This window comes from Schistocerca nitens, chromosome 1 (genome assembly GCF_023898315.1).
Source record: "Schistocerca nitens isolate TAMUIC-IGC-003100 chromosome 1, iqSchNite1.1, whole genome shotgun sequence".
In the NCBI taxonomy this organism is placed as follows: domain Eukaryota; kingdom Metazoa; phylum Arthropoda; class Insecta; order Orthoptera; family Acrididae; genus Schistocerca; species Schistocerca nitens.
The window spans coordinates 789,693,873-789,716,932 of NC_064614.1; the positions used below are offsets into that span (position 1 = coordinate 789,693,873).

At 38.7% G+C, this 23,060-nt stretch overlaps 1 protein-coding gene across 1 annotated transcript in view; it reads right to left on the minus strand.

The window, feature by feature from the left end:
- Positions 1 to 390: 390 nt before the first annotated feature.
- The window catches only part of LOC126262224 (succinate--CoA ligase [ADP/GDP-forming] subunit alpha, mitochondrial-like), an 82,335-nt gene continuing 59,665 nt past the window's right edge, over positions 391 to 23,060 (minus strand). Inside the window, exons 4-7 of the mRNA XM_049958675.1 lie at positions 20,465 to 20,569; positions 20,199 to 20,378; positions 10,682 to 10,816; positions 391 to 795 (exon numbers count right to left, since the gene is read on the minus strand). Of these exons, the coding sequence (XP_049814632.1) occupies positions 715 to 795; positions 10,682 to 10,816; positions 20,199 to 20,378; positions 20,465 to 20,569 (501 nt within the window). The 3' untranslated portion in view covers positions 391 to 714. The remainder of the gene's footprint in view (positions 796 to 10,681; positions 10,817 to 20,198; positions 20,379 to 20,464; positions 20,570 to 23,060) is intronic.

Below are 23,060 nucleotides of genomic sequence, written 5' to 3' on the forward strand. Positions count from 1 at the left end.
TTATTTTACTTTCCATCTTGACTTTCATTTATATAGTCTTGTACCCATAAAATACTGACTTACACTAAATGAAAACTTTTAATTTGAATACAACAAATATATTTCACCTTACTAAGTGGGCAAAGTATTGGGCTGAGGATTTACTATATTAATAAGCTTTAAATACAACTTGAGATGAAAATGGAAGTTTGGATATAGACATCACATTTCTCATTCAGGAAAGGTAACACATGTACTCTGCTTTTTCAAGTAGAAGGAAATGGATGTAATTGTTATTTCATTGATTGTGCAATCAATAAAATTTAGTTTTGAGCTGATATGTCAGTCTACAAGTATTCTTTTCCTAACAACAGCTTACATATAAACTGTGCCAAATAAGACCACAGAAAATACAATGGTCCTGGTTTATTCTCATAATATAGACAAAAATGTATTTTCAACACCTGTACACAGTCTTCAACAAGTACTTACAGAGGAATAACAAAAAGGACAGCAAAAGCTGTACAACAAATCTCTCACTAATTCCAAGAAAACATGAAATATTCATGACGTATCTCAAGACTCATTCGTATTTATCAGTACATTTCACACATAAAAATCGATGCATCTATGTCTTTTCACATATAAATATTTTATAGGGGAGAAATCGTGTATATACACATTCACTTTAATAAAGCTCTGCAATATTAATTAGTAAAAGGTTGAATAACATTCTCAAGCTACGCCACGTTTCCTCATTTCCTTCATGAGTTCATTTCCCATTTGGGCTGGGCTCCTTGTCACCACCACTCCAGCCTGAAAAAAAAGGTGTAGTTTATAACAAAACTGCTATGAAATCTATATTTAACATAAATAAAGTCCCTAGGCTAAGTTTTCATCTTCAGAATCCACACCAAGAAAAGATTAAAGAGAAATACGGACTCTCCTACCCATTTTAACACGTGGGTTCACAGCTGTAAACAAAAGTTTTGTTTACAATTATCTCATTCCTACAGTTTTCCTTTTTGGAAATAAATCTTTGCTTCAGAAGGTCAGATACATTCGGGAATTAAAAACAATTACTTACCTTTTAAGACAGACATATTGCTACAATGAAACAATGGAAAATCCAAGACGGAATGTAACAATATAATGAGAAGGATAGTTGCTACTCACCATATGGCGGAGATGCTGAGTTGCAGTGACTCAGCATCTCGGCTATATGGAGATATGTACAATGATCTGACAAAAGAAAGTAATCAGACTGAAGAAATAATGGTACCAAAATGGAAGATGATAAGAGAGAAGGCTAAAATACTGAATTCAGTATACTGACAATGTTTCACTGCAGAAGATTGTGATAGGGCACCTCCTTTAAAACATCATACAAACACTGAAATGGCAGATATTGAGATAAATAATCATGGAATCAACTAACGCTGCTCGACAGTGGAAAGGCATCTGGACCAGACGAAATACCTGCGAGATTCTACAGAGATTATGTGAAACAATTCATTCTCCTTCTAGTAGTATTATATCATAGGTTGATGGAACAAAGAAAGGTACCAAGCAATTGAAAATAGCAAAGGTCATTCTTGTTTTCAAGAGGGATTGTCACAACTAATCCATGTAATTACAGGCCTTTATCATTGACATCAGTCTGATGTAGAGTTATGGAGCACGGTCTGTGCTCCTGCATTGACATTTTGGAGAACAAAAATCCTCTCGATAGAAATCAACATTAATTCCGTAATCAGAGATCTTGCAACAAACAGCGTTGTTCATCTTTGAAATCCAGAGCACCACAGACAGGCACCCAGGTTAGCACTGTGTTCCTTGACTTCTGGAAGCATTTAATACAGTTCTACATGTCATCGAGTATCGGACACGATTTATGATTAGGTTCAGAACTTTTTACAAGGCAGAACTAAATACATTATTCATAATGGGATGAAATCAACAGATGTAGCAGTAACTTCTAGAGTATACCAAGGCCATTACTGTTTACAATATATGAATGATTTTGTGAATAAAAGTTTTTTTGTAGGAGCACTGCAATATTACAAGACTGTAGTGAAATGTTGGGTGACCTGCACAGGATCAATAAAAGGTACAGCGAAGGCTGACCCCTGAATGTAAATGAACTAAACATTATGTGATAAATAGCCACAGTTATCCATTACTGTTTGATTCTGTTATTGGTAAAAAAAAAAAATACTAGAAACTGCAACAATTGGAAAATACCTAGAAGTTGAAATAACAGGAGGGGGAGGGACGTGTGTGTGTGTGTGTGTGTGTGTGTGTGTGTGTGAGAGAGAGAGAGAGAGAGAGAGAGAGAGAGAGAGAGAGAGAGATCCAATTATGGAGGGGGGGGGGGGGGGAGAGAACATTTCATCACAGAACAGTTTAGTGGGTTAGCAGCATTACAGAGATACTCAACAAGCTCCAGTGGCAGAGATTTTCATATTCTATCATTTGCTACACGCAAACTATTAGTCCTGCAGAAAAAATGAACAGGAACTTTTCGTAGGAAATTTAATGTAGTTGGATATGTTTTAGTGGAGGCCACAGTTTTCGTGTTATTCAAGAAAAACACATGTGATGGTCACTTTTCTACCTTTTCCTTGAATAATTCGGGAACTACTGCCTCTAGCAAAAACATTTCATTTTTTCTGTAGGGTTAATAGTTTGCATATAGCGAGTGAGAGAAAATGAAAATCTTGTGGGTTGCATAAAACCCAGTGGTAGGGGCAACTAAATCACACTGTATAATGGTGAGACAGAGATTCCGAAAACTGTATTTTAAACTGCAGAATATTTACAGGGACAGAAGTGGACTTGGGACACAATTTATTGGTTTCAAATTGCACATTAAAATTGAACAAATTTCAGAAAGGTAAAAAAATTAAGGAGATGGGACCTAGATAAGTTGAAAAAACCAAAAGTAGTTGAGAGTTTCAAAGGAAGCAAAAGGCAACGACTGACAAACATGGGTAAGGACAGCAAAAGAAAACAAATGGGAAGCTATGAGAGATTACCGTAAATAGTGAAAGCAGCATAGGATCAAATAGCTAAAAATACGAGTAGTAGTGGTTGTGGTGGTGGTGGTAGTATGACACATGAGATATTGAATCTAACTGAAAGGAGAAAAAAACACAACAATGCAGCAAGTTAAGCAAACACAAGACAATAAAGTATCTAAAAAATCAGACGGACAGAAAGTGCGAAATGGCTACACAGGAACTGCTATATGAGGAATGTAAGGCTTAGAAGAATGCACAAGAGTGGGAAAGGTAGATGCAGTATACAGCAAAATTAAAAACACATTTGGAGATAAGGGAAGCAGCTATAGTTGCATGTATTAAGTTCAGATAGCAAGCCAGTGCTAAGCAATGAATGAAATACTGAAAGATGGAAGAAATATAGAGGAGGACTAGACAAGGGGTAAAAACTTGAAGTCAATATTGCAGAAGATGAAGATTAGATATGGGTATGCTATTGCGACAATAATTTGCTAGAGCACTGAAAGATCTAAGCCGAAACAGCATTCCATCAGGAAACTTTAGATTCTTACGAAAGCTAGTCATAACAAAATTATTCTACCTGAGATATGAGACAGGCAAAATACCCTCATACTTCAAGAAGAATATTATAATTCTGATATCAAAGAAAGCAGATGTTATCTGTGAATATTATTGAACCATCAATTTCATAAGTCAAGGTTGGAAAATACTGACATGAATTATTTACAGAAGAATGAGAAAACTGCTAAAAGCTGAACTCTGGTGAGATCAGCTTGGGTTCCTCAGAAATGTAGGAACAATACTGGCTCTAGGATTTGACTTTGAAGATAGACCGAAGAATTCTCAAACTATGTTCACAACTTTTGTTTAGGTTTTTGACAACGTTGACTGTAATACTTGCTTTGAAATTCTAAGATAAAATATAGATAGTGAAAGGTTATCTACAGCTTGTATAGAAACCAAACTGCAATTACAAGAGTTGAGGGTGTGGGAGAGAAAAAATTGTTGAGAAAGGATGAGAAACAGTTGCAGCCTGTCTCCAAAGTTATTCAATTAGTAAAGGCAACCTAGGAGGTGTTAAAGTTCAGAGAGAAAAATAAAACCTCTGAAGTTTTCCAATGACATTGCAATTCTGTCAGAGGCAGCAAAGGATTCAGAGAAGTAGCTGAATGCAATGGATACTGTCTCCAAAGGAAATAAGGTGAATATCAACAGGAATAAAACCAAGATAATGGAACACGGTCTAATTAAAGTAGGTGATTGGATTAGGAAATTAGACAATTAAGTAATAGATGATTCTTACTATTTGGACTGCAAAACAACAAACCATGTCCAAAATAATTTAAATTTTGTGTTAGGCAACATTTTCATAATTAATTTATCTGTAATGTAAACTCATACAGAACTGAAATGTGGATGATAAGTAGTTCAGTCAAGAAGAGAACATAAGCTTTTGAAATGAGGTTCTACAGAATAATGCTGAAGTTTGGATGACGTTAACAAAATGTATAGTCTGCCAACATGTCAGCCCCTAAAGTTATAAGAAACTTTGAGTTGTAAGTATTGGCTCAGCTAAGGGGCTCAGGTGAGGGTATTCACTTAGGCCAACTTTGGTATCCATGCGGTCACTATCAAGCACATGATCAATGACAGGAGATTGGTGGTGTTTCCCCAGGCAGAGAAGTGATTGTGTGAGCACTGGCTTGAGTATCAGCATGTGGAGGAAGTTGCCAGCACTAAAGATGGTGGCTGTTGCAATATGACAAATTGAGGTTATTAAGAAATACTTTATAATTAAACAAACAACTCCATCTAACCTACCAACCACACCTAGCTGCCCTATCCTCTCTCCACCTCATCCCTGCATGCTCCCACTAGCAGCACTTTACCGTCCACTCCTGCCCTGCTACACCTCACACCCCCCTCCTTACTGCTGCCCGGTTGCCTCTCCCATCATGTGCATCTCTCATAGTTTGGCTTCAGCTGCCTGAGACTCTGTGTGTGTGTGTGTGTGTGTGTGTGTGTGTGTGTGTGTGTGTGTGTTTTAAAGGTCTTGTTGGCCAAAAGCTCATTTTGTAATAGTCTTTTTATTGTGTCTATCAGCACCTCTGCTGTATGGTGAGTAGCAACTATCCTTTTCGAAATTCTGATTAAAATTAAACAATAATCCACAGTTTGAACAAGTAGTAAAACCGATCACATCAAAGTAATCATGGCACTGAGGTGCACATATTGAGAGACATGGAGATGGCTCACAGTAGTAAATAAATGCTTTTACAAAAATCGTTAAGAATTAATAATGGAGTGGAGGGAAGGGGAGGGGATGGGAGGGGAGGGGAGGAAAAGGGGGAGGTGGCCTAGAACCAGGAAAATGAAAGCTGCGGATAGTGGTTTATCATCCTGTGTAGACTACAAACCTGACCTGTTATGCTCAAGAGAATGTAATACAGAGAAACAACTTTTAGCTGCAATGCACGTAATTCACACTCAATGTCTAGTCGGTAGTGGGATATTTTTACTTTCACTTATCACTTTTTTACCTTCAGCAGTATATGTTGCAGCAAAAAATGCCAAGCTGCACTGCGGTTTTGAATCAATGCTGAACTGTAGGTCTCTCATAACTGGCTGGATAAATGAGTCTGAAGGTCAGAAGAAAGTGAGGACATACCATCTCTAATAGGACCGCACCAAGTAAAGTGGTGTGGTGTGCAAATCAGCTTCCAGGTTGAGGACAGTGCAAATTAATAGTTTCATTAGTGAATACAGTTTTCTTCATGAGAATGTAACTGATTAGTTTCAGCTTGCTCTTCTGCTTCTTTCTTTCCATATTTAGAACTAGATAGTATGAAATACCTTTAATACAGTATAACCCCACTTTTACGTTGCCGTAATTATCGTTTTCCCACCGTTCATGACATTTTTGATTGGTCCCGTCAAATTTTCAATGGCCACAATGTTAAATTGCACCTGATTTTGCGTCAACACATTTATAATTTTCCCCAAAACTTATGCATTACGAAAAAATGTTTGTGGAGGAAAAAATGATGCAGGCATGATGTTGGCTGTCCAGTAATGTTTACAAATATTACGTGGTTAAGCTACCTGACACCAGGACACTACTCAGAAGATTTGAACCAGTAAACATGTAAAAGTTGCAACAATTCGTGCTATATCTCCGATCACTGCCAAACTCTACTTTTCATGGTGGCTGATGGGGGTAACTAGGTTCGTTCGAATGAAGATATCATGACCAATCACAACCATTTCCAAACTGTCTCTATAGTGCAAACACAGTTTCGTGATTGTTGTGATCATCATGACACCTTTGTCGAACCATATTTAGCATGTTTCAGCTTATGGCCACTTGGAGCATTAGGTGACACTGTCATTCACTTTGCATTGCTCAATTCGAAAACAGCACCGGTTACATATTTTAACATTGCTGAGCAAAATGTGTTTCGAGAATTTATTCCTGTTGTGAAGTGCAGTATTTACGTATTTTTTGTGATATTACACAAACAAACAATATGATTGATAGTTGGCGTGTGTCTGTGTGGTTTTCTACATAACTTATGAGGCACAGTACCTGATAACCTCAAAAAGACAACTACAGTGCAAGAGACGCAGAATAACACATATTCAAACACCACACAAAATACTTATTTACATATTTCCACTTGAAAACGAGAAAGAATACTCGAAACGCGTCCTGCTAAGCATGAAAAAATACATAACTAGTGCAGTATTTCATTATTTAAATAATAAATCACTGCTGCAGGCTTTCAAAAACCTCAATTATGACATATGAAATTGAGTCAAACGTTCCTACTACAAAGACAGTTATCAGTTTCAGTTACATCAGCAGTTTTTATTACATAATATAAGTGCAAGGGGGTATCCTACATGTAACTTTTACAGTTTAAAAGGTATTTCCCACATTTTACATTTTCCTGTGTTTTACACCATTTTTTGAAGTCCCTTGAAAAGCGTAAAATTGGGTTTTCTCTGTAGAAGGTCACATAACAAAACCTTAAAGACTAATAAAAACGAGTATGAGTCTGTACACAATAAAGCTATATAGATCTTTCTTTTGGATGTATTTTTGCGAAATTTTTTGGACATAATTCTATGTTATTTACATAATTTCTTGCATTTTTTCCACCACCATCGATCCTTGCTCCTTCCTTCTGTGTCAATAAAGAAAAGTTTCCTTATCCCTAGCCATATCTGTCCCACATATTGTTCCTGCATTGTTGCTTGGCTCATGGAATCACCCCAAATGGCCTTACCCTCAAATTAGCCACATCTGGCTGCCATCCCTCCTTGCACAATGACCTCTACCTGTTCAGATTCTGCCAATCCTTAGCCCTCACCAACACAGTACTGCGAAACCATATCAACCAAGCCCAAACCTCCTTGCAGTACCTGCTCTCCATCTGCAGAATTCTCCTGTTGTGCAATCCCAAATTCATGGAACCCATAACACACACTGAAACTCTTACCCTGCAGAACTTGAGCAATATGCACAATACCACTTCAAAAAGCTCTCCATCGTGCTCACATCCTACTCCCCTTGGAGTACCACTGTCCACTATCTCTACAACAAACTCAAAACATCCCCCACATCCCCTCACAACTGACAAACCCTGTCTCGCAGACCTCCTACACTTACCCCATCTTCCAAAACTCCCTCCCACCACCACACAGAATCTAAACAGACCCATAACATAGTCATCAAGTTTTCCTCCAGAAGCCTTAGCCCCACAGAAATATCAGTCCTTTCCAAAGGCCCCACCTTTTGCCCCACTCCCAAATTCAATCATGCTGGACTTGTTAAAGATCTTATCTCCTCCTCGCAGTCCCTAAAGTGGAAACACTTTTTCGCCACCAATCCTACCAATCAGACTTAACCCTGCTAAGTCAGTTCACTCCTCTATCCAACCGTGATCCACCCCTTCTGCCCCCAAATCACCCCTGTTAACTTTCTAGAATTTCTTATCCTCATACCTTGCCTCACCATCATTCCCAAAATCCCTCAACATGCAAACTAATCTTACATTTGCAGAAACAACCACAATCCACCATCTAAAACCTGATCCCAAACTTATAATCCTACCAGCAGACATAGCCTCCACAGCTGCTGTTTTGAATCGCAAGGATTACCTGGCAGAAGGACTCCGCGAGCTGTCACATACTTCCACCTACAAACCATGCCACAGTGACCCCATGCCAGAAGGATCTCCAGTCATTACTCAAATCCTTCTGCCCATCCCAGAACCTCTCCCTGGAGTCCATCTCTTTACTCACCCCTACCACTCTCCGCACTCCTACCTTCTACATAAAGTCCATAAACCTAACAACCCAGGATGCCCCGTTATGGCCAGTTACTGTGCCCCCACTGAGAGAACGTCTGCTCTCATAGACCAACACCTTCAACCTACTACTCGGAACCTACTCTCCTGTATAAAAGGTACGAACCATTTCCTCCACTGACTCTCCCTTTAACACTGGGTGCCCTACTCGTTACTATTGATGCCACTTCCCTTTACACTAAGATTCTTAAAGCCCATGCCCTTACCGCTATTGAACATTACCTTTCCCAACGCCTGACGGATTCCAAACCAACAACCTCTTTCCTAGTCACCATGGCCAACTATATCTGTGCCCACAATTACCTCTCCTTTGAAGGCATTACCCACAAACAAATATGGGGTACGGCTACGGGCATCCATATGGCACCATTCTATGTCAACCTATTCATGGGCCATCTAGAGGGATCCTTCCTAAAAACCCAGAATCCTAAACCTCACCTGGTTCAGATTCATTGTTGACATCTTTGCGATATGGATTGACGGTGAGGTCACCTTATTCACATTCCTTCAGAACCTCAAAAACTTCTCCCCCCATTTGCTTCACCTGGTTCTACTCAACCCAGGAAGCCCCCTTCCTAGATGTTGACCTCCACCTCAAAGATGGTTACATCAGTACCTCCGTCCATATCAAACCTATTAACCACCAGCAATACCTCCACTTCGACAGCTGCCACTCATTCCATACCACGAAGTCCCTCCCATACAGCGTAGCCACCCGTGGTCATCGCATCTGCAGTGACGAGCAGGGTCTCACCGAAGCCTTCACAGACCGTAAATATCCTCCCAACCTGGTATAAAAACAAATCCCCCATGTCTTATCTTTCCAGTACCCTACCACCTCCCAAAGTCCCATCGTCTGGCCACAGAGGAGCATTCCCCTCATAATTCAGTACCATCCAGGACTGGAGCGACCGAATTACATTCACCGCCCGGGTTTCAACTACCTCTCATTGTGCCCTGAAATGAGAAACGTCCTGCCCACTATCCTTTCCACCCCTCCCACAGTGGTATTCTGTCATTCCACCGAACCTACACAATATACTCATCCATCCTTACACAATCCCTGCTTCCAACCCCTTATCTCATGGCTCATACCCCTGTAATACATCTAGAAGCAAGATCTGTCCCGTAAATCCTTCCACCATTAGCTACTCCAGTCTGGTCACAAACATCACCTATCCGATCAAAGAGAGGGCTACCTGTGAAACCAGTCGCTTGATCTACATGCTGAGCTGCAACCACTGAGCTGAATTATATGAGGGCATGGCAACCAACAAGCTTTCTGTCCGCATGAATGGCCACCGACAAACTGTGGCCAGGAAATAACACGCTGCCAAACATGACATCGTTCATTTCAAAGACTGCTTCACAGCTTGTGCCATATGGATCCTTCCTACCAACTCCAGGTTTTCTGAATTGCACAGATGGGCACTCTCCCTGCAATACATCCTACGTTCCCAATCCCCCCCCTGCCACAATCTTCGTTAGTCATTTTTCTCACCCATCCAGCCCCTTCTCTGTTCCCATTCCAGCACAACACAGCTGTCATTCCATTATCACACCTAGTCTTTTTACTTCTCTCCTTTTCCGATACTTCTCCTTCCCTCCCCCCCCCCCCTCCCCGACCTCTGTCTAACCTATATCACTTCATTGTCTGCCTCCCCTGCCATACTCTCCCTCCCACCCCATCCCAACCTCCTCCTTACCCCCACCCAGTCGCCATTCCCATCATGCACAGGTGCTGCTGCTCATAATATGTGGTTTCGGTTACATGAGACTGCAGTCATGTGTGAGAGTTGCATTTGTGTGTGAGTGTGTGTCTATTTTTGACGAAGGCTTTACTGTCCCAAAGATTTGTTTGTGACAGTCTTTTTGTTGTGCTAATCTGCTACTCAGCATCTTCACTAAATGGCGAGTAGCAACTTTCCTTTTCATAATATTGTTACATTCCATCCTGGATTTTCCACAGTTTGATATCTTTATACAGACTGTGATTAACCATGTTATATTACAACTCAGTTACTACTGTTTGAGATATTATACAATTATACATCCAGTTTGTTTTGAAATTAACGTCAACTTTCCACTGATTCCCTGTAAGGATACAGAAAAAGTCTAAATCTTCATATCTTCTAAAAAGTACAAATCCTTGAAATAAGACACCAATTTAATTACTTATATTTAAAAAATACCATGATGAATATTTAATTCTACAACAAGCATTTAAAAAAGACTAAAATGAACCATCAATAGAAATAATTCACTCCAACACCATGGAAGTTAAACACATTACATAATTAGTTTTACCTTTTGAAGGGCATTAATTTTATCCTGGGCCCCCCCTTTCCCACCAGAAATAATAGCACCAGCATGGCCCATTCTTCGCCCTGGTGGGGCAGTTAGACCAGCAATGAAAGAGACAACAGGCTTTGCTTGATCTCCCTGAAACATAATTTTTAAATGTCATATATTTAGTGTTAGAAGAATAGGTGTGTGTGTTTTTTGGACAAGAAGAGTAAGTCTACTAATTTATATGATAAAAAGTTTAAGCACAATTCTCTCTCTATACAGGGCGAAGAAAAATTTCTACACTCACTCAGCCTTCGCAGCACGATTTGTCACATACTGGCGAAAAAAAAAGTCTATCATGAAATTTCATCTTGCTCATATTTCGGGCAGTAAATGGACGTTAAAGATTGGCAACTGGCAACACTGTAATCACATGTACGGTAACCACCACTGTCAGCTAGTAGAGCAGTGCCATGCAGTAGGGTTAGTGGATGGCGTTTTGGGTTAGCGTGCAGGAGGTGAAGGGTTCAATTCTAGGTAGAGGCTTATTATTTGCTAAAATTAGTCTGTGCGGTATGGTATCTAGCATCTTAATCATCATACAGCGATTACAGTGCATCTTCTACAAAGTATTTGCAGTTATGCATTATGAACAAAGAAATGGAAGTACAATAGTTTTCACTGGTCAGCTTTTAAAGAAGCTTTTTGCACATCATGGATGCAAATTGTTTCGCATTACTGTATCTACTAGATTCCATAGCACTACTTATTTGCAAAGAACATTGCTAGCCCTACTGGTGACGTGAGGCTCTAACGAAATGCAATGGACATGAACATGGCAAGAATAATAGTTGGTGTTAATTCTTGGGACCATTAGGGGAGAGTACACGCAACAAACCAGTTTGGAATCTAGTAGATGCAGTGTTACGAAACAATTTGCATCCACAACATGCAAAAGATTTCTTTCAAAGCCGACCAATGAAAAGGATTGTATTTCCAATTCTGTGTTTGTAGTATGTAACTGTATATGTTTTGTAGAAGACCTACTGTAATCACTGTGTGGCAATTAAGATGCCAGATACCATAGATTAGATTAGATTCAGTTTTCATTTCATAGACTCAAAAAATGAGATGGTTCTTGTGGGTGTGGAACATGTCAGAAAGTATAACATAAAAACATAAAACATATAATACTTACTAACCTGATCATTTGTCAGGAGATAGTCAAAATAGGTTAATACAATGCAGTAAAATGGAACAGCTAATATTTACAGAATTAACACACCATCAGAATGAAACACTGTTATGCACTATTAACAAATTTATCATACACATAATATCTAATCTTGACCGCTGTGACCAAGTGTTGTCAAAACTTAATCTCTGTTAAGACATTCATCTACAGAATAGAAGGAGTTGCCTGTCAAAAAGTCTTTTAAACTCTGTATAAACTGTGCTTTATCTGAAACCAAGTTTTAAATGGTTGCTGGCAATTTATTGAAAGTGTGTGTTCCTGAATATTGGACCCCTTTATGGACCAAGGTAAGTGATTTTAGGTCTTTATGTAGATTGTTCTTATTCTTAGTATTGATACAAAGTATTGAGCTGTTGGTTGGAAATAGAGATGTATTACTTGCAACAAAGTTCATTAAGGAATAAATATACTGAGAAGCAGTGGTTAGAATACAAAGTTCCTTGAACAGGTTTTTACAAGATGTTCTTGTATTTACACCACAAATGATTCTTATCACATGCTTTTCCAAACTAAAAACTTTTGCTCGGTTTGATGAGTTGCCCCAGAATATGATTCCATATGACATAATAGAATGAAAGTAAGAAAAGTATGAAAGATTTTTTATATTTATATCTCCTACATCTGACATCATTCTCATGGCAAATACAGACTTGTTTAGGCGCTTAAGCAATTCTGTGGTATACCCTTCCCAACTGAATTTATCATCAAGTTGTAATCCCAGAAATTTAACACTGTCAACCTCTTTGATCTGTATGTCTTCATATGTTACACACATGCTGGAAGGAAATCTCTTACAGGTTCTGAACTGCATATAGTGGGTCTTCTCAAAGTTTAATGACAGTGAATTAGCTTTCAACCACTTATGCCAGTGAAAATTTGATTAGCAGTTTTTTCTAAATCTGTACTTGACTTGCCACTTATTGCAATGTTTGTATCATCTGCAAACAAAACAAACTTAGCATCTGGCATTGTAACAGATGAGAGGTCATTAATCTACACAAGAAAAAGCAATGGACCCACAATGGAACCTTGAGGAACACCACATGTAATTAATTCCGCGTCAGATGAAGACTGATTGCTTACTGCAAATGTATTTTGTAACAACACCCTTTGTTTCCTGTTAGATAGACAAGACTCAAACCATTTCACAGCATTGCCGGTGACACCATAATTTCTAATTTACTTAAGAGAATGCTGTGGTTCACACGGTCAAAGGCTTTTGACAGCTCACAGAAAATGCCAGTGGCCTCTAATTTATTATCTAATGAATTAAGTACATTCTCACTGAAAGTGTAAATAGCTTTCTCTGTATTAGAACCCTTCACAAATCCAAACTGTGACTTGGACAATATATTATTTGCAGTTAGATGCTTAAGGAGACGTTTGAACACAACATTTTCAAATATTTTTGAAAAAGCCGGCAAAAGTGAAATTGATCGATAGTTTGATGGTATCTCTTTATCCCCCTTCTTGTAAAGAGGCTTAACTTCAGCATATTTTAGCCAGTCTGGAAATGTTCCCCTGATAAGGATTGATTACACAAATAACTTAAGATAGAACTCAAGTCACATGAGCACTCTTTGATTAACTTTGTTGATATGTTGTCATACCCACTGGAATACTTAGATTTTAAGGATTTTACGATGGATGCTACTTCTTTGGTAGATGAGAGTGTCATTTCCATTTTACTGGCACTATTTTTAAAGACTGGTCTCAGATACTCCATAGCACTGTTCACTGAATCTGATAATCCCAAGCTCTCAGTAACAGAAATGAAGTAATTGTTCAAGAGGTATACAACACTACATGTACTTGTTGCCAAAGTCTCATTTATTTTTAGAGCTATCTGTTCCTCTTCCTTTATGGCCCCACATCTCTCTGTCTTAACAATATTCCACACAGTTTTTATTTTTTTACCTGGTGTAATTATCTTTTTCTCATAATAAAGCTGCTTCGATTTCTGGATTACTTGCTTCATATTTTGCAGTAGTCTTTGTAATACATTACAATTCTAACATCAGAGCTGTTCCTAGATAGTACATACAGTCTCCTTTTTGTCCTACATAATATCTTTATTCCTTGTGTAATCCACAGTTTATTTTTTGACTTCTGTTTGATTTGAGTTACCTTTAGGGGAAAACAATTTTCAAAGGTGGAGGCTTCCAGATTTTTTATGAAAAGGTTAAAATTTCCTGAAGGTGATCTGTATATGCCTACTATTATAAAGGACTTTGAAATACTACTTCTGTTGCACAAACTTCTAAGTGCTGCTCTGGGCAAAATTTATTAATATCAATATTCTTGAAATCAAAACAGTTTCTAACAAATATGGTAACTACTCCTTTCTCCATATTTTCTCTACAAAAATAAGAAGCTAACTCGAATCCTCTAACATTTAACATTTCTATACTAGTGGTCACATGATGTCCCGAGAGGCAGATTATATCAACTGGTTTGCTCAACTCTAATTCTTCAACACAAGTAAGCAACTCATTAAGCTTACCCCTTAGTCCTTTGATATTCTGATGCATTAGTGATAACTGATTTTGTGCACTGGCTGAATTACAACTGGATAAATCTAATTTTCCTGCCAACTTTTGAGTATCTCTAGTTTCAATCAGAGGCTGTCTGCAAGAATTGTGTGCATTAAAATTTGCTTTCTGGCTGCCTGTTTTATCAATGTGAATGTCATTTTCAGCCTGTCTCTGAACATATTTTGTTTCGGCCCTCCCTACCCTAAAAAAACTGCTGATCTGTCACTTGTACCCACTGGTACTTTACTGCTGTGACAGTGCCCCCCCCCCCTTCCCTTTTCAGTTATTTGCTATTAGCCCAGACAGTTTTCCCTTCCCTTTCCTGTTGAGGTGAAGGCCACCTGCTGATAGTCGACAGGAACCACACCGATATGACACCCCATATCTGATCCAAGCAGCCGTTCCACCTCTAAACTAACTCTCCTAACAGAAAAGTTTAAATGAGGCCAGTCATAGCACCTCAGAACAGACACAAGCCCAATACCAGTATGTCTCATTGCTGAAGCTATCTTTACCAGTCTCTTTCGATTGAATAATTAGGGTTTCTATCTATGCCGTTGCCTGCCCCACCCACTATTACCACGGTGTCTTCCTTTGTGGCGTCTTTACAAAGTGAACCTACATCCTCTATCACCTGACCCAGACTTCCACTAGCTTTAAAAAAGTTTGTGAGCTGGTAACCTGACCCTAGTTCATTCTGCAACAGTTGGACAACACCTCTACCATGTGAATTACCTAACAACAAAACCTCCTTCTTCACAGCTTTTTCTGACTTCTTAGTTTTCAAACACTTTTTGAAAATTTGTTGTGCCCTGTCTACTCCTACATATATTTTTGGCTCATCAGTTTCCAACTGTGACAACAGATCAAACCTGTTTTCCACATTCACAACCACACTGTCTGAGAACGTCCTATTCCTATTTCTTCTATAACCTGTTGTCAGTTTGCACCTCTCTTTTCCCTTCTCCCCCCCCCCCCCCCCCTTAACCTTTCCAGATCTTGTTTCGCTTTACCTAGTTCTGCCTGAAGGGCAACTATCTTCTCCTCCTGTTCCACTATCTTCCTATTTCTGCAGCAAATGCTACACAACCAATGATCCACATTTATTTCCACAATTCCCACACCACTACAGTCACCCACATGAAAGAAACTGCAACAACCCTCACACCACATCCCGGAACTAACAATCCTGTGACAAGTCATACACTTCTCACTCATGGCAAACAAATTTTAGCTTTAGTCTCAGTTAAAACAAGAACAACATTGTAGACTACTCAATTAATAAATTAATTTTCTTAGAAAGTTTAGGAATAAAGTTCAGATACTATTTCAAAACTTCTGGAGAAACAAAAACGATATAACCTGTATTGTTTATGTGATGAAACAAAAAGTAAACAAAGAACTGAGAGCTGAGCCTACAGTATATAAAGTTTCCACTTATTTCGGTACTTTTCATTTTGACTACTTACTAGAGAATCAAATGGATAGCGTATAAGAATACACTAGCAACACAAACTTTACTTTAGTGAAATAATCACATAACTTACAGTATATCACAATGTAAACAAATCCTAGTCCAAAACTCGCACCTATGTAATGTTTTCTTTTTTCAGAAAATATGCAAAAAAATGTGAATCCTTCAATTGATAGCTCACAATAGGTATTCATTTACTTAATTATGATGTAATATTGCCTTAATTGTTATTATGCAATTAAACACTTATCTTTACGAGAGCTGTGATTGTGCATGACCCACCAACCAAACACAGACTACTTTTAGCAAACAAAAACAAGTCAGCCACGACCCAGAATCGAACCTTCGACCTCCTGCATGCTAACACGAAATGCTATCCACTGCCCCAACTGCACAGCATTGCTCTACATTTAGTATTGCTAGTGTGTAAGGAATTGCGCTGTGAAGTCCGAGTGTGCGAAATTTTCTTCACCATGTATATATGCATGCCCCCACTTACTTGCTGACAACAACGTAGGAGGACATGTCTAAGAAAATGAATGAGTAGTGGTAATTGCTGTATAATGGAGGCACTGAGTATTGGTTAGGCACATAAGCTGACTTACTATGTTGAAATTCTTGTTTATGAACTTGTGTTTTGTGCTATGTTATGATTATGAATGCAAGTTTGTAGACAATTTTGTATTCCTCAATGATTCCACTATAATGTGAATAGATATCTTTACTCATCCCATTACTTGTATTCTGCCCATGCTGCTACAGTACTGTGGGACTTAGTATTTTTTATTAATATCTTAAAGGATTTGGTAGACATTCGAATTTCTGTGATCTTACAATTTTGTTGAACCTTGCAGTAAATGTCGAGATGATTCACCTCTCAGGGCTAAGACTGATTCAGTCCACATCTCTCCACGTCCATTCTCTGACTTATTACGAACTTCTCTTGAGAAATGTTACAGAATATAAAAAAAAAAAAAACACCTCAAATTCTTCCTGGTCACTTATTATTTGTTTTAGGGACACTATTTTCATACTTATGAGCAGATTTACTAAATACAGAGAAATTACACATAAAAAGCTTTAGAGGATTTAACTCCATTACTAAAAAAGAACCTCCTCTAGATTTTTCCTCACACTGCAGTCTTCAGCAACATGTGTCAATGCATCTATTCCATACTTTTTGTTGCCTACCAAAATATCATTTGGTCACTGTTTCAGTATTCTTTCATGCCTCTGAATCCTTCCTGGGCTCAATAATTACCTGATAACATGTCTGGCTACCTCCATGTCATTCTCATTAAAAAGATTGTAGCGCCTCGAGAATTTCGACGCAAATTCTAGAGGTCCTTGGCTTTTCACTGTCTCGAACACCCGATATTTTACGTATGAGCATGAGAAACGGGAGAGTGTCTTCCTCGTGCCGGTTTTCTGTTTGTGCACAGTGGACTTGTGTCAAGAGGATACGGCAGTAATGATGGTCGATCAGCGTGGGCAAGTGGTTGCCTCGCTCATCACAGAAGTTACATGACCAGCACTAGGAGCAAGCGCGCCTTACTCCGTGACAGTGCTACGTCACTCATTATTGTAAACAGTTGAATTGTGTAAAATAAAAGAAAAGACACTTACTTTTACTAACACTTACTTACTGACTCGCTAGAATTGCGGACGGTGGACTTGAGAGAACTTGGAGAGATTTTGAAACTGTATTTATTGTAAAAGTAATTAATAGTTTCTGATGTGAGTCATGGGATTTACAAAATATGATTCATTTATGTGGAAACTGTTATGCAGTGTTCTGCTTGTGGAAGTGAAATACAGGAGGATTGATTTAAAAGTGTCTTGAGTGTATGCAAACATTTTAAGAGTAGGGAAAATTCCTCCAAACAGCATCTTATCTTTGGAGAAGAAGTGGGGGAGACCATCGCAGTCAGCTATCCTGAAAAGATCGGCAAAGCAACTTCGAGTAAGTCCAATGATGAAGGGGACATGTGGGTCTTGCACACCAGCACCACATTGCTTCCTCTAGTTGCAGGAAACCACCAGAACACAAATGTGTGGCTCAATGGATAAAAACCTGACTGCAAATCCAAAGATTTGGGCTTCAATCTGTAGTTGGTGTTAAGAGATTGTTCTGTCACTACAGCTTATTCCACCTCTAGCAGTGACCTGTTAATGTGAAAGGTGCCACATTTCACCAAAGTTCAGAGTCCATATTAAACCGTGGGTCCTCTTATAACTGACTGGGTCAGTCAGTTCAAATCGTGAGGAACATATCCAAAACGACCATGCATAGTAAAGTACTGTCGTTTTCAAACTTCCTTTGGGTGTGAGGCAGTTTTATTTCAGTCATAATTATATCATCCATCCCAAGACTCTGCCCTGACCCCCGTGCTTTTACCCTCTTGTAGGTATTCCCAAGTTCACTTCTTCTCTGCTTGCTGTGCAATCCTACGTTTTTGAATGGCTTTCACACTTTAGGTCTACATCTCACTGCCACTTAACAGACATTGGAATACCTTCATTTTGAAAACTCTATTTAACCAATGAAACTAACTCTAGGTCGCATTTAACTCTAGGTCACATTTACTCTTCTGATTATTTCTTTTACTGTATATCCAATCTATGTTATAATCTCCATTAGATATGAAAACTCATTACCTTGTTTTACAACTTAATTGTTAATTTATTTTTGATGTGATGATTTTATAATGATTCAGTTTAATTTTCAGGTTTACTTTCAAACTTGTTTTATTCAGTTCTTCCAGCAGTGGCATCAAATGGTTGCTGCTGCTGTTGCTGCTACCGCCGACAATGACAATGAATATTATTATTATTATTATTAATTATTAATTAATGATAGGAGATTCATAATGATAGTTGTAGAGAGGAGAAAGCTGAGAAATGCCGTAAAAATAGTGTTACCCGCTTGGCAGAATGAAGTGATTCTGTTACATCACGTATCTAATCTTCTGGAATGTTTTCTTTTTTTGCAAGAACAACTTTGAACAAAATTTTACTGTTTCTTCTCTTTCCAGCATTGTCCGCCATATAAACATTATAAAAGCAAACATCCATTGATCTTCAATCTTCTGCAATAGCTAATGCTTATTTCAGTCTTGATACTCAGTAAAGCAGTGACAGTGCCAGAGATACTAAGAAACTTCACTCTGTGATCAGATAAAGTGAGGAACTTAACTTGTTACAGACATTTTCTTTCTTAGGATAGTAGAAAGAGGCACTTGTACTTTTATTTAAAATAAAAATATGTTCAACATACATAGAAACAATTTGTGAAAACAGCATTGTATGCTTTCACATTTGTGAATATCTTATAACCTTTGCAATGATAGAAGATTCATTTGATTCATTGATTGAAGATCAATAGATTTACGTTATCTTAATGTTTTGAAAAGATTATTCTTTTTTTTTAGGCTAGGCCAATAAGTATCTGCAATTTTGAGCTAATCAGCTTTAGGTTGGGAGTGCAGCTTGGTGCACATGTCAACTACTACATGGCACTGTTCTCTTTGCTTGCGGCACATTTCAGTGTTGTCACAAAAGTTTGCTTTGTGCTCTTGCAAAGTGTACTTGTCACACACAAGAGCACGGAAAGGAAACACCCATACTGTCAGCCAAATGGAAATTCAAGGGTCAACTCCCTTTAGGAAAGGTGATGACAAAAGGCGTTTGGAACACACAAAGGCCAGTTCTTGTACTTTACCTGGAAAAGGGAGTAAACCATAAACAATATTATGGTGATATTCTTTGCAATGAGTTGAAGCCTGCAATTTGAAACAAACAATGTGGTCTGTTGGCAAACAGTGGTCTTTTTTAATGACATATATTACCACTCTTCTGAATATACTCTTCAGAATATGCATTTTGAGGGGTCGGAGCATCTTACATACAGTCCTGATGTTACTCCATCAGATTTCCATTTGCATGGTCAAAGATAGTCTAAGAGGCTGTGAATTCACCTCTGATAAAGTGGTGAAAGAAGTGGTGAGCATGTGGTCTGCTGCTTGACCAAAAAATGAACCAAGGCACTGCAAAGCTTGTACAACAATGGGCCAAGTGCATTGAAAATAAGGGTGACCATGTTGAAAACTGATGTCGTTGCACATTTTATATTGATTTTGTAATAAATTAGGAAAATAGTGAGCAAATACTTTTCGGTTTACCCTTGTATTACTGCATGTATTAAAATCTGCTGTTATTGAACTTTATCTTCTGTATTACCAGCATTTTCATAAAGGAAAAGGAAAAACTTACCGAATTGTGCTCAAGTAAATATTCAGCTGCTTTTTCTTCTGCAACCCCACCAATTTCTCCAATTAGTATAATCCCCCTTGTTTCAGGGTCATTAAGGAACACTTCAAGGCAGTCAATGAAATCTGTACCATTAAAAGGGTCTCCTCCTATACCAACACATAATGTCTGCCCAAGACCAACCTGCAGATAGCATAAACAGATTTACATTAACAAACACATTATTAGAACAAAAAAGTAAAAATAAGTGTAAAAAATTATATACAAACCTGTGTAGTTTGATGAACAGCTTCATATGTAAGTGTGCCAGATCTGGACACAACACCAATACGGCCCTTTTGATGGATATGTCCTGGCATAATTCCAATCTTGCACTGGACAGAAAATTTGAAATCATGGTACACAATAACAAACAAATGAAACTACTGTGTTACTCAATACAACATAAAGACATAAATTAAAAATACTTATGGCCGATTTCGAAAAAAACAATGGCCGGAGATCAATTTTGCCCCTACATCTGAAACTGAACCTGGTTCAACAAAGTCCCTTTGTTGTATGACACTAAACTTGAATCCACTTAATAAGGTTCAATGTTGAGCTGAATTAGCATGAGATGTGCTTGGCAACACTGCTATATCACACTTTGACCACAGATATTAATCATACATAGTGTATACACAGTGTTTATTACTGAAGGTTTCATTTGACAAAGTTGGAACAAAATAAGAGGAAGAAACTTCTTTAGGGGGGGGAAAAAAAAAGGGGGGGGGAACCCACTAATATAATTCTCACTGCTTAAAGCTCTTGACCTCCCCCATGAACCATAGACCATAGACCTTGCCACTGGTGGGGAGGCTTGCGTGCCTCAGTAATACAGACAGCCGTACTGTAGGTGCAACCACAACGGAGGGGTATCTGTTGAGAGGCCAGAAAAACGTATGGTTCCTGAAGAGGGGCAGCAGCCATTTCAGTAGTTGCAGGGGCAAGTCTTGATGATTGACTGATCTGGCCTTGTAACACTAACCAAAACAGCCTTGCTGTGCTGGTATTGCGAACGGCTGAAAGCAAGGGGAAATTACAGCCGTAATTTTTCCCGAGGGCATGCAGCTTTACTGTATGGATGAATGATGATGGCGTCCTCTTGGGTAAAATATTCCGGAGGTAAAATAGTCCCCCATTCGGATCGGAGGGGGGGGGGGGGGAGATCGGAGTGTGGAATGTCATATCCCTTAATCGGGCAGGTAGGTTAGAAAATTTAGAAAGGGAAACGGATAGGTTAAAAAAGTTGGATATAGTAGGAATTAGTGAAGTTCGGTGGCAGAAGAAACAAGACTTTTGGTCAGGTGCATACAGGGTTATAAATACAAAATCAAATAGGGGCAATGCAGGAGTAGGTTTAATAATGAATAAAACAAAAGGAATGCAGGTAAGCTACTACAAACGGTACAGCGAACACATTGTTGTGGCCAAGATAGGCACGAAGTCCAAGCCTATGACAGTAGCACAAGTCTATATACCAACTAGCTATGCAGATTACGAAGAAATTGAAGAAATGTATGATGAGATAAAAGAAATTATTCAGATAGTGAAGGGAGACGAAAATTTAATAGTCATGGGTGACTGGAATTCAATAGTAGGAAAAGGAAGAGAAGGAAACGTAGTAGGTGAATATGGATTGGGGATAGGAAACAAAAGAGGAAGCCGCCAAGTGGAATTTTGCACAGAGCACAACTTAATCATAGCTAACACTTGGTTCAAGAATCATACAAGGTTGTATACATGGAAGAAGCCTGGAGATACTAAAAAGTATCAGATAGATTATATAATGGTAAGACAGCGATTTAGGAACCAGGCCTTAAACTGTAAGACACTTCCAGGGGCAGATGTGGACTCTGACCACAATATATTGGTTATGAACTGTAGATTAAAACTGAAGAAACTGCAAAAAGGTGGGAATTTAAGAACGTGGGACCTGGATAAACTGACTAAACCAGAGATTGTACATAGTTTCAGGGAGAGCATAAGGGAACAGTTGTCAAGAATGGGGGAAAGAAATACAGTAGAAGAAGAATGGGTAGCTTTGAGGGATGAAGTAGTGAAGGCAGCAGAGGATCAAGTAGGTAAAAAGACAAGGGATAGTAGAAAACCTTGGGTGAGAGAATTTAATTGACGCAAGGTGAAACTATAAAAATGCAATAAATGAAGCAGGCAAAAAGGAATACAAATGTCTCAAAAATGAGATCAACAGGAAGTGCAAAATGGCTAAGCAGAGATGGCTAGAGGACAAATGTAAGGATGTAGAGGCTTATCTCACTAGGGGTAAGATAGATACTGCCTACAGGAAAATTAAGGAGACCTTTGGAGAAAAGAAAACCACTTGTATGAATATCAAGAACTCAGATGGAAAGCCAGTTCTAAGCAAAGAAGGGAAAGCAGAAAAGTGGGAGTATATAGAGGGTCTATACAAGGGTGATGTACTCGAGGGCAATGTTATAGAAATAGAAGAGGATGTAGATGAAATGGGAGATATGATACTGCGTGAAGAGTTTGATAGAGCACTGAAAGACCTAAGTCGAAACACGGCCCCGGGAGTAGACAACATTCCATTAGAACTACTGACAGCCTTGGGAGAGCCAGTGCTGGCAAAACTCTATCATCTGATGAGCAAAATGTATCAGACACGCGAAATACCCTCTGACTTCAAGAAGAATATAATAATTCCAATCCCAAAGAAAGCATGCGTTGACAGATGTGAAAATTACTGAACTATCAGTTTAATAAGTCACGGCTGCAAAATACTAACACGAATTCTTTACAGACGAATGGAAAAACGGGTAGAAGCCGACCTCGGGGAAGCTTAGT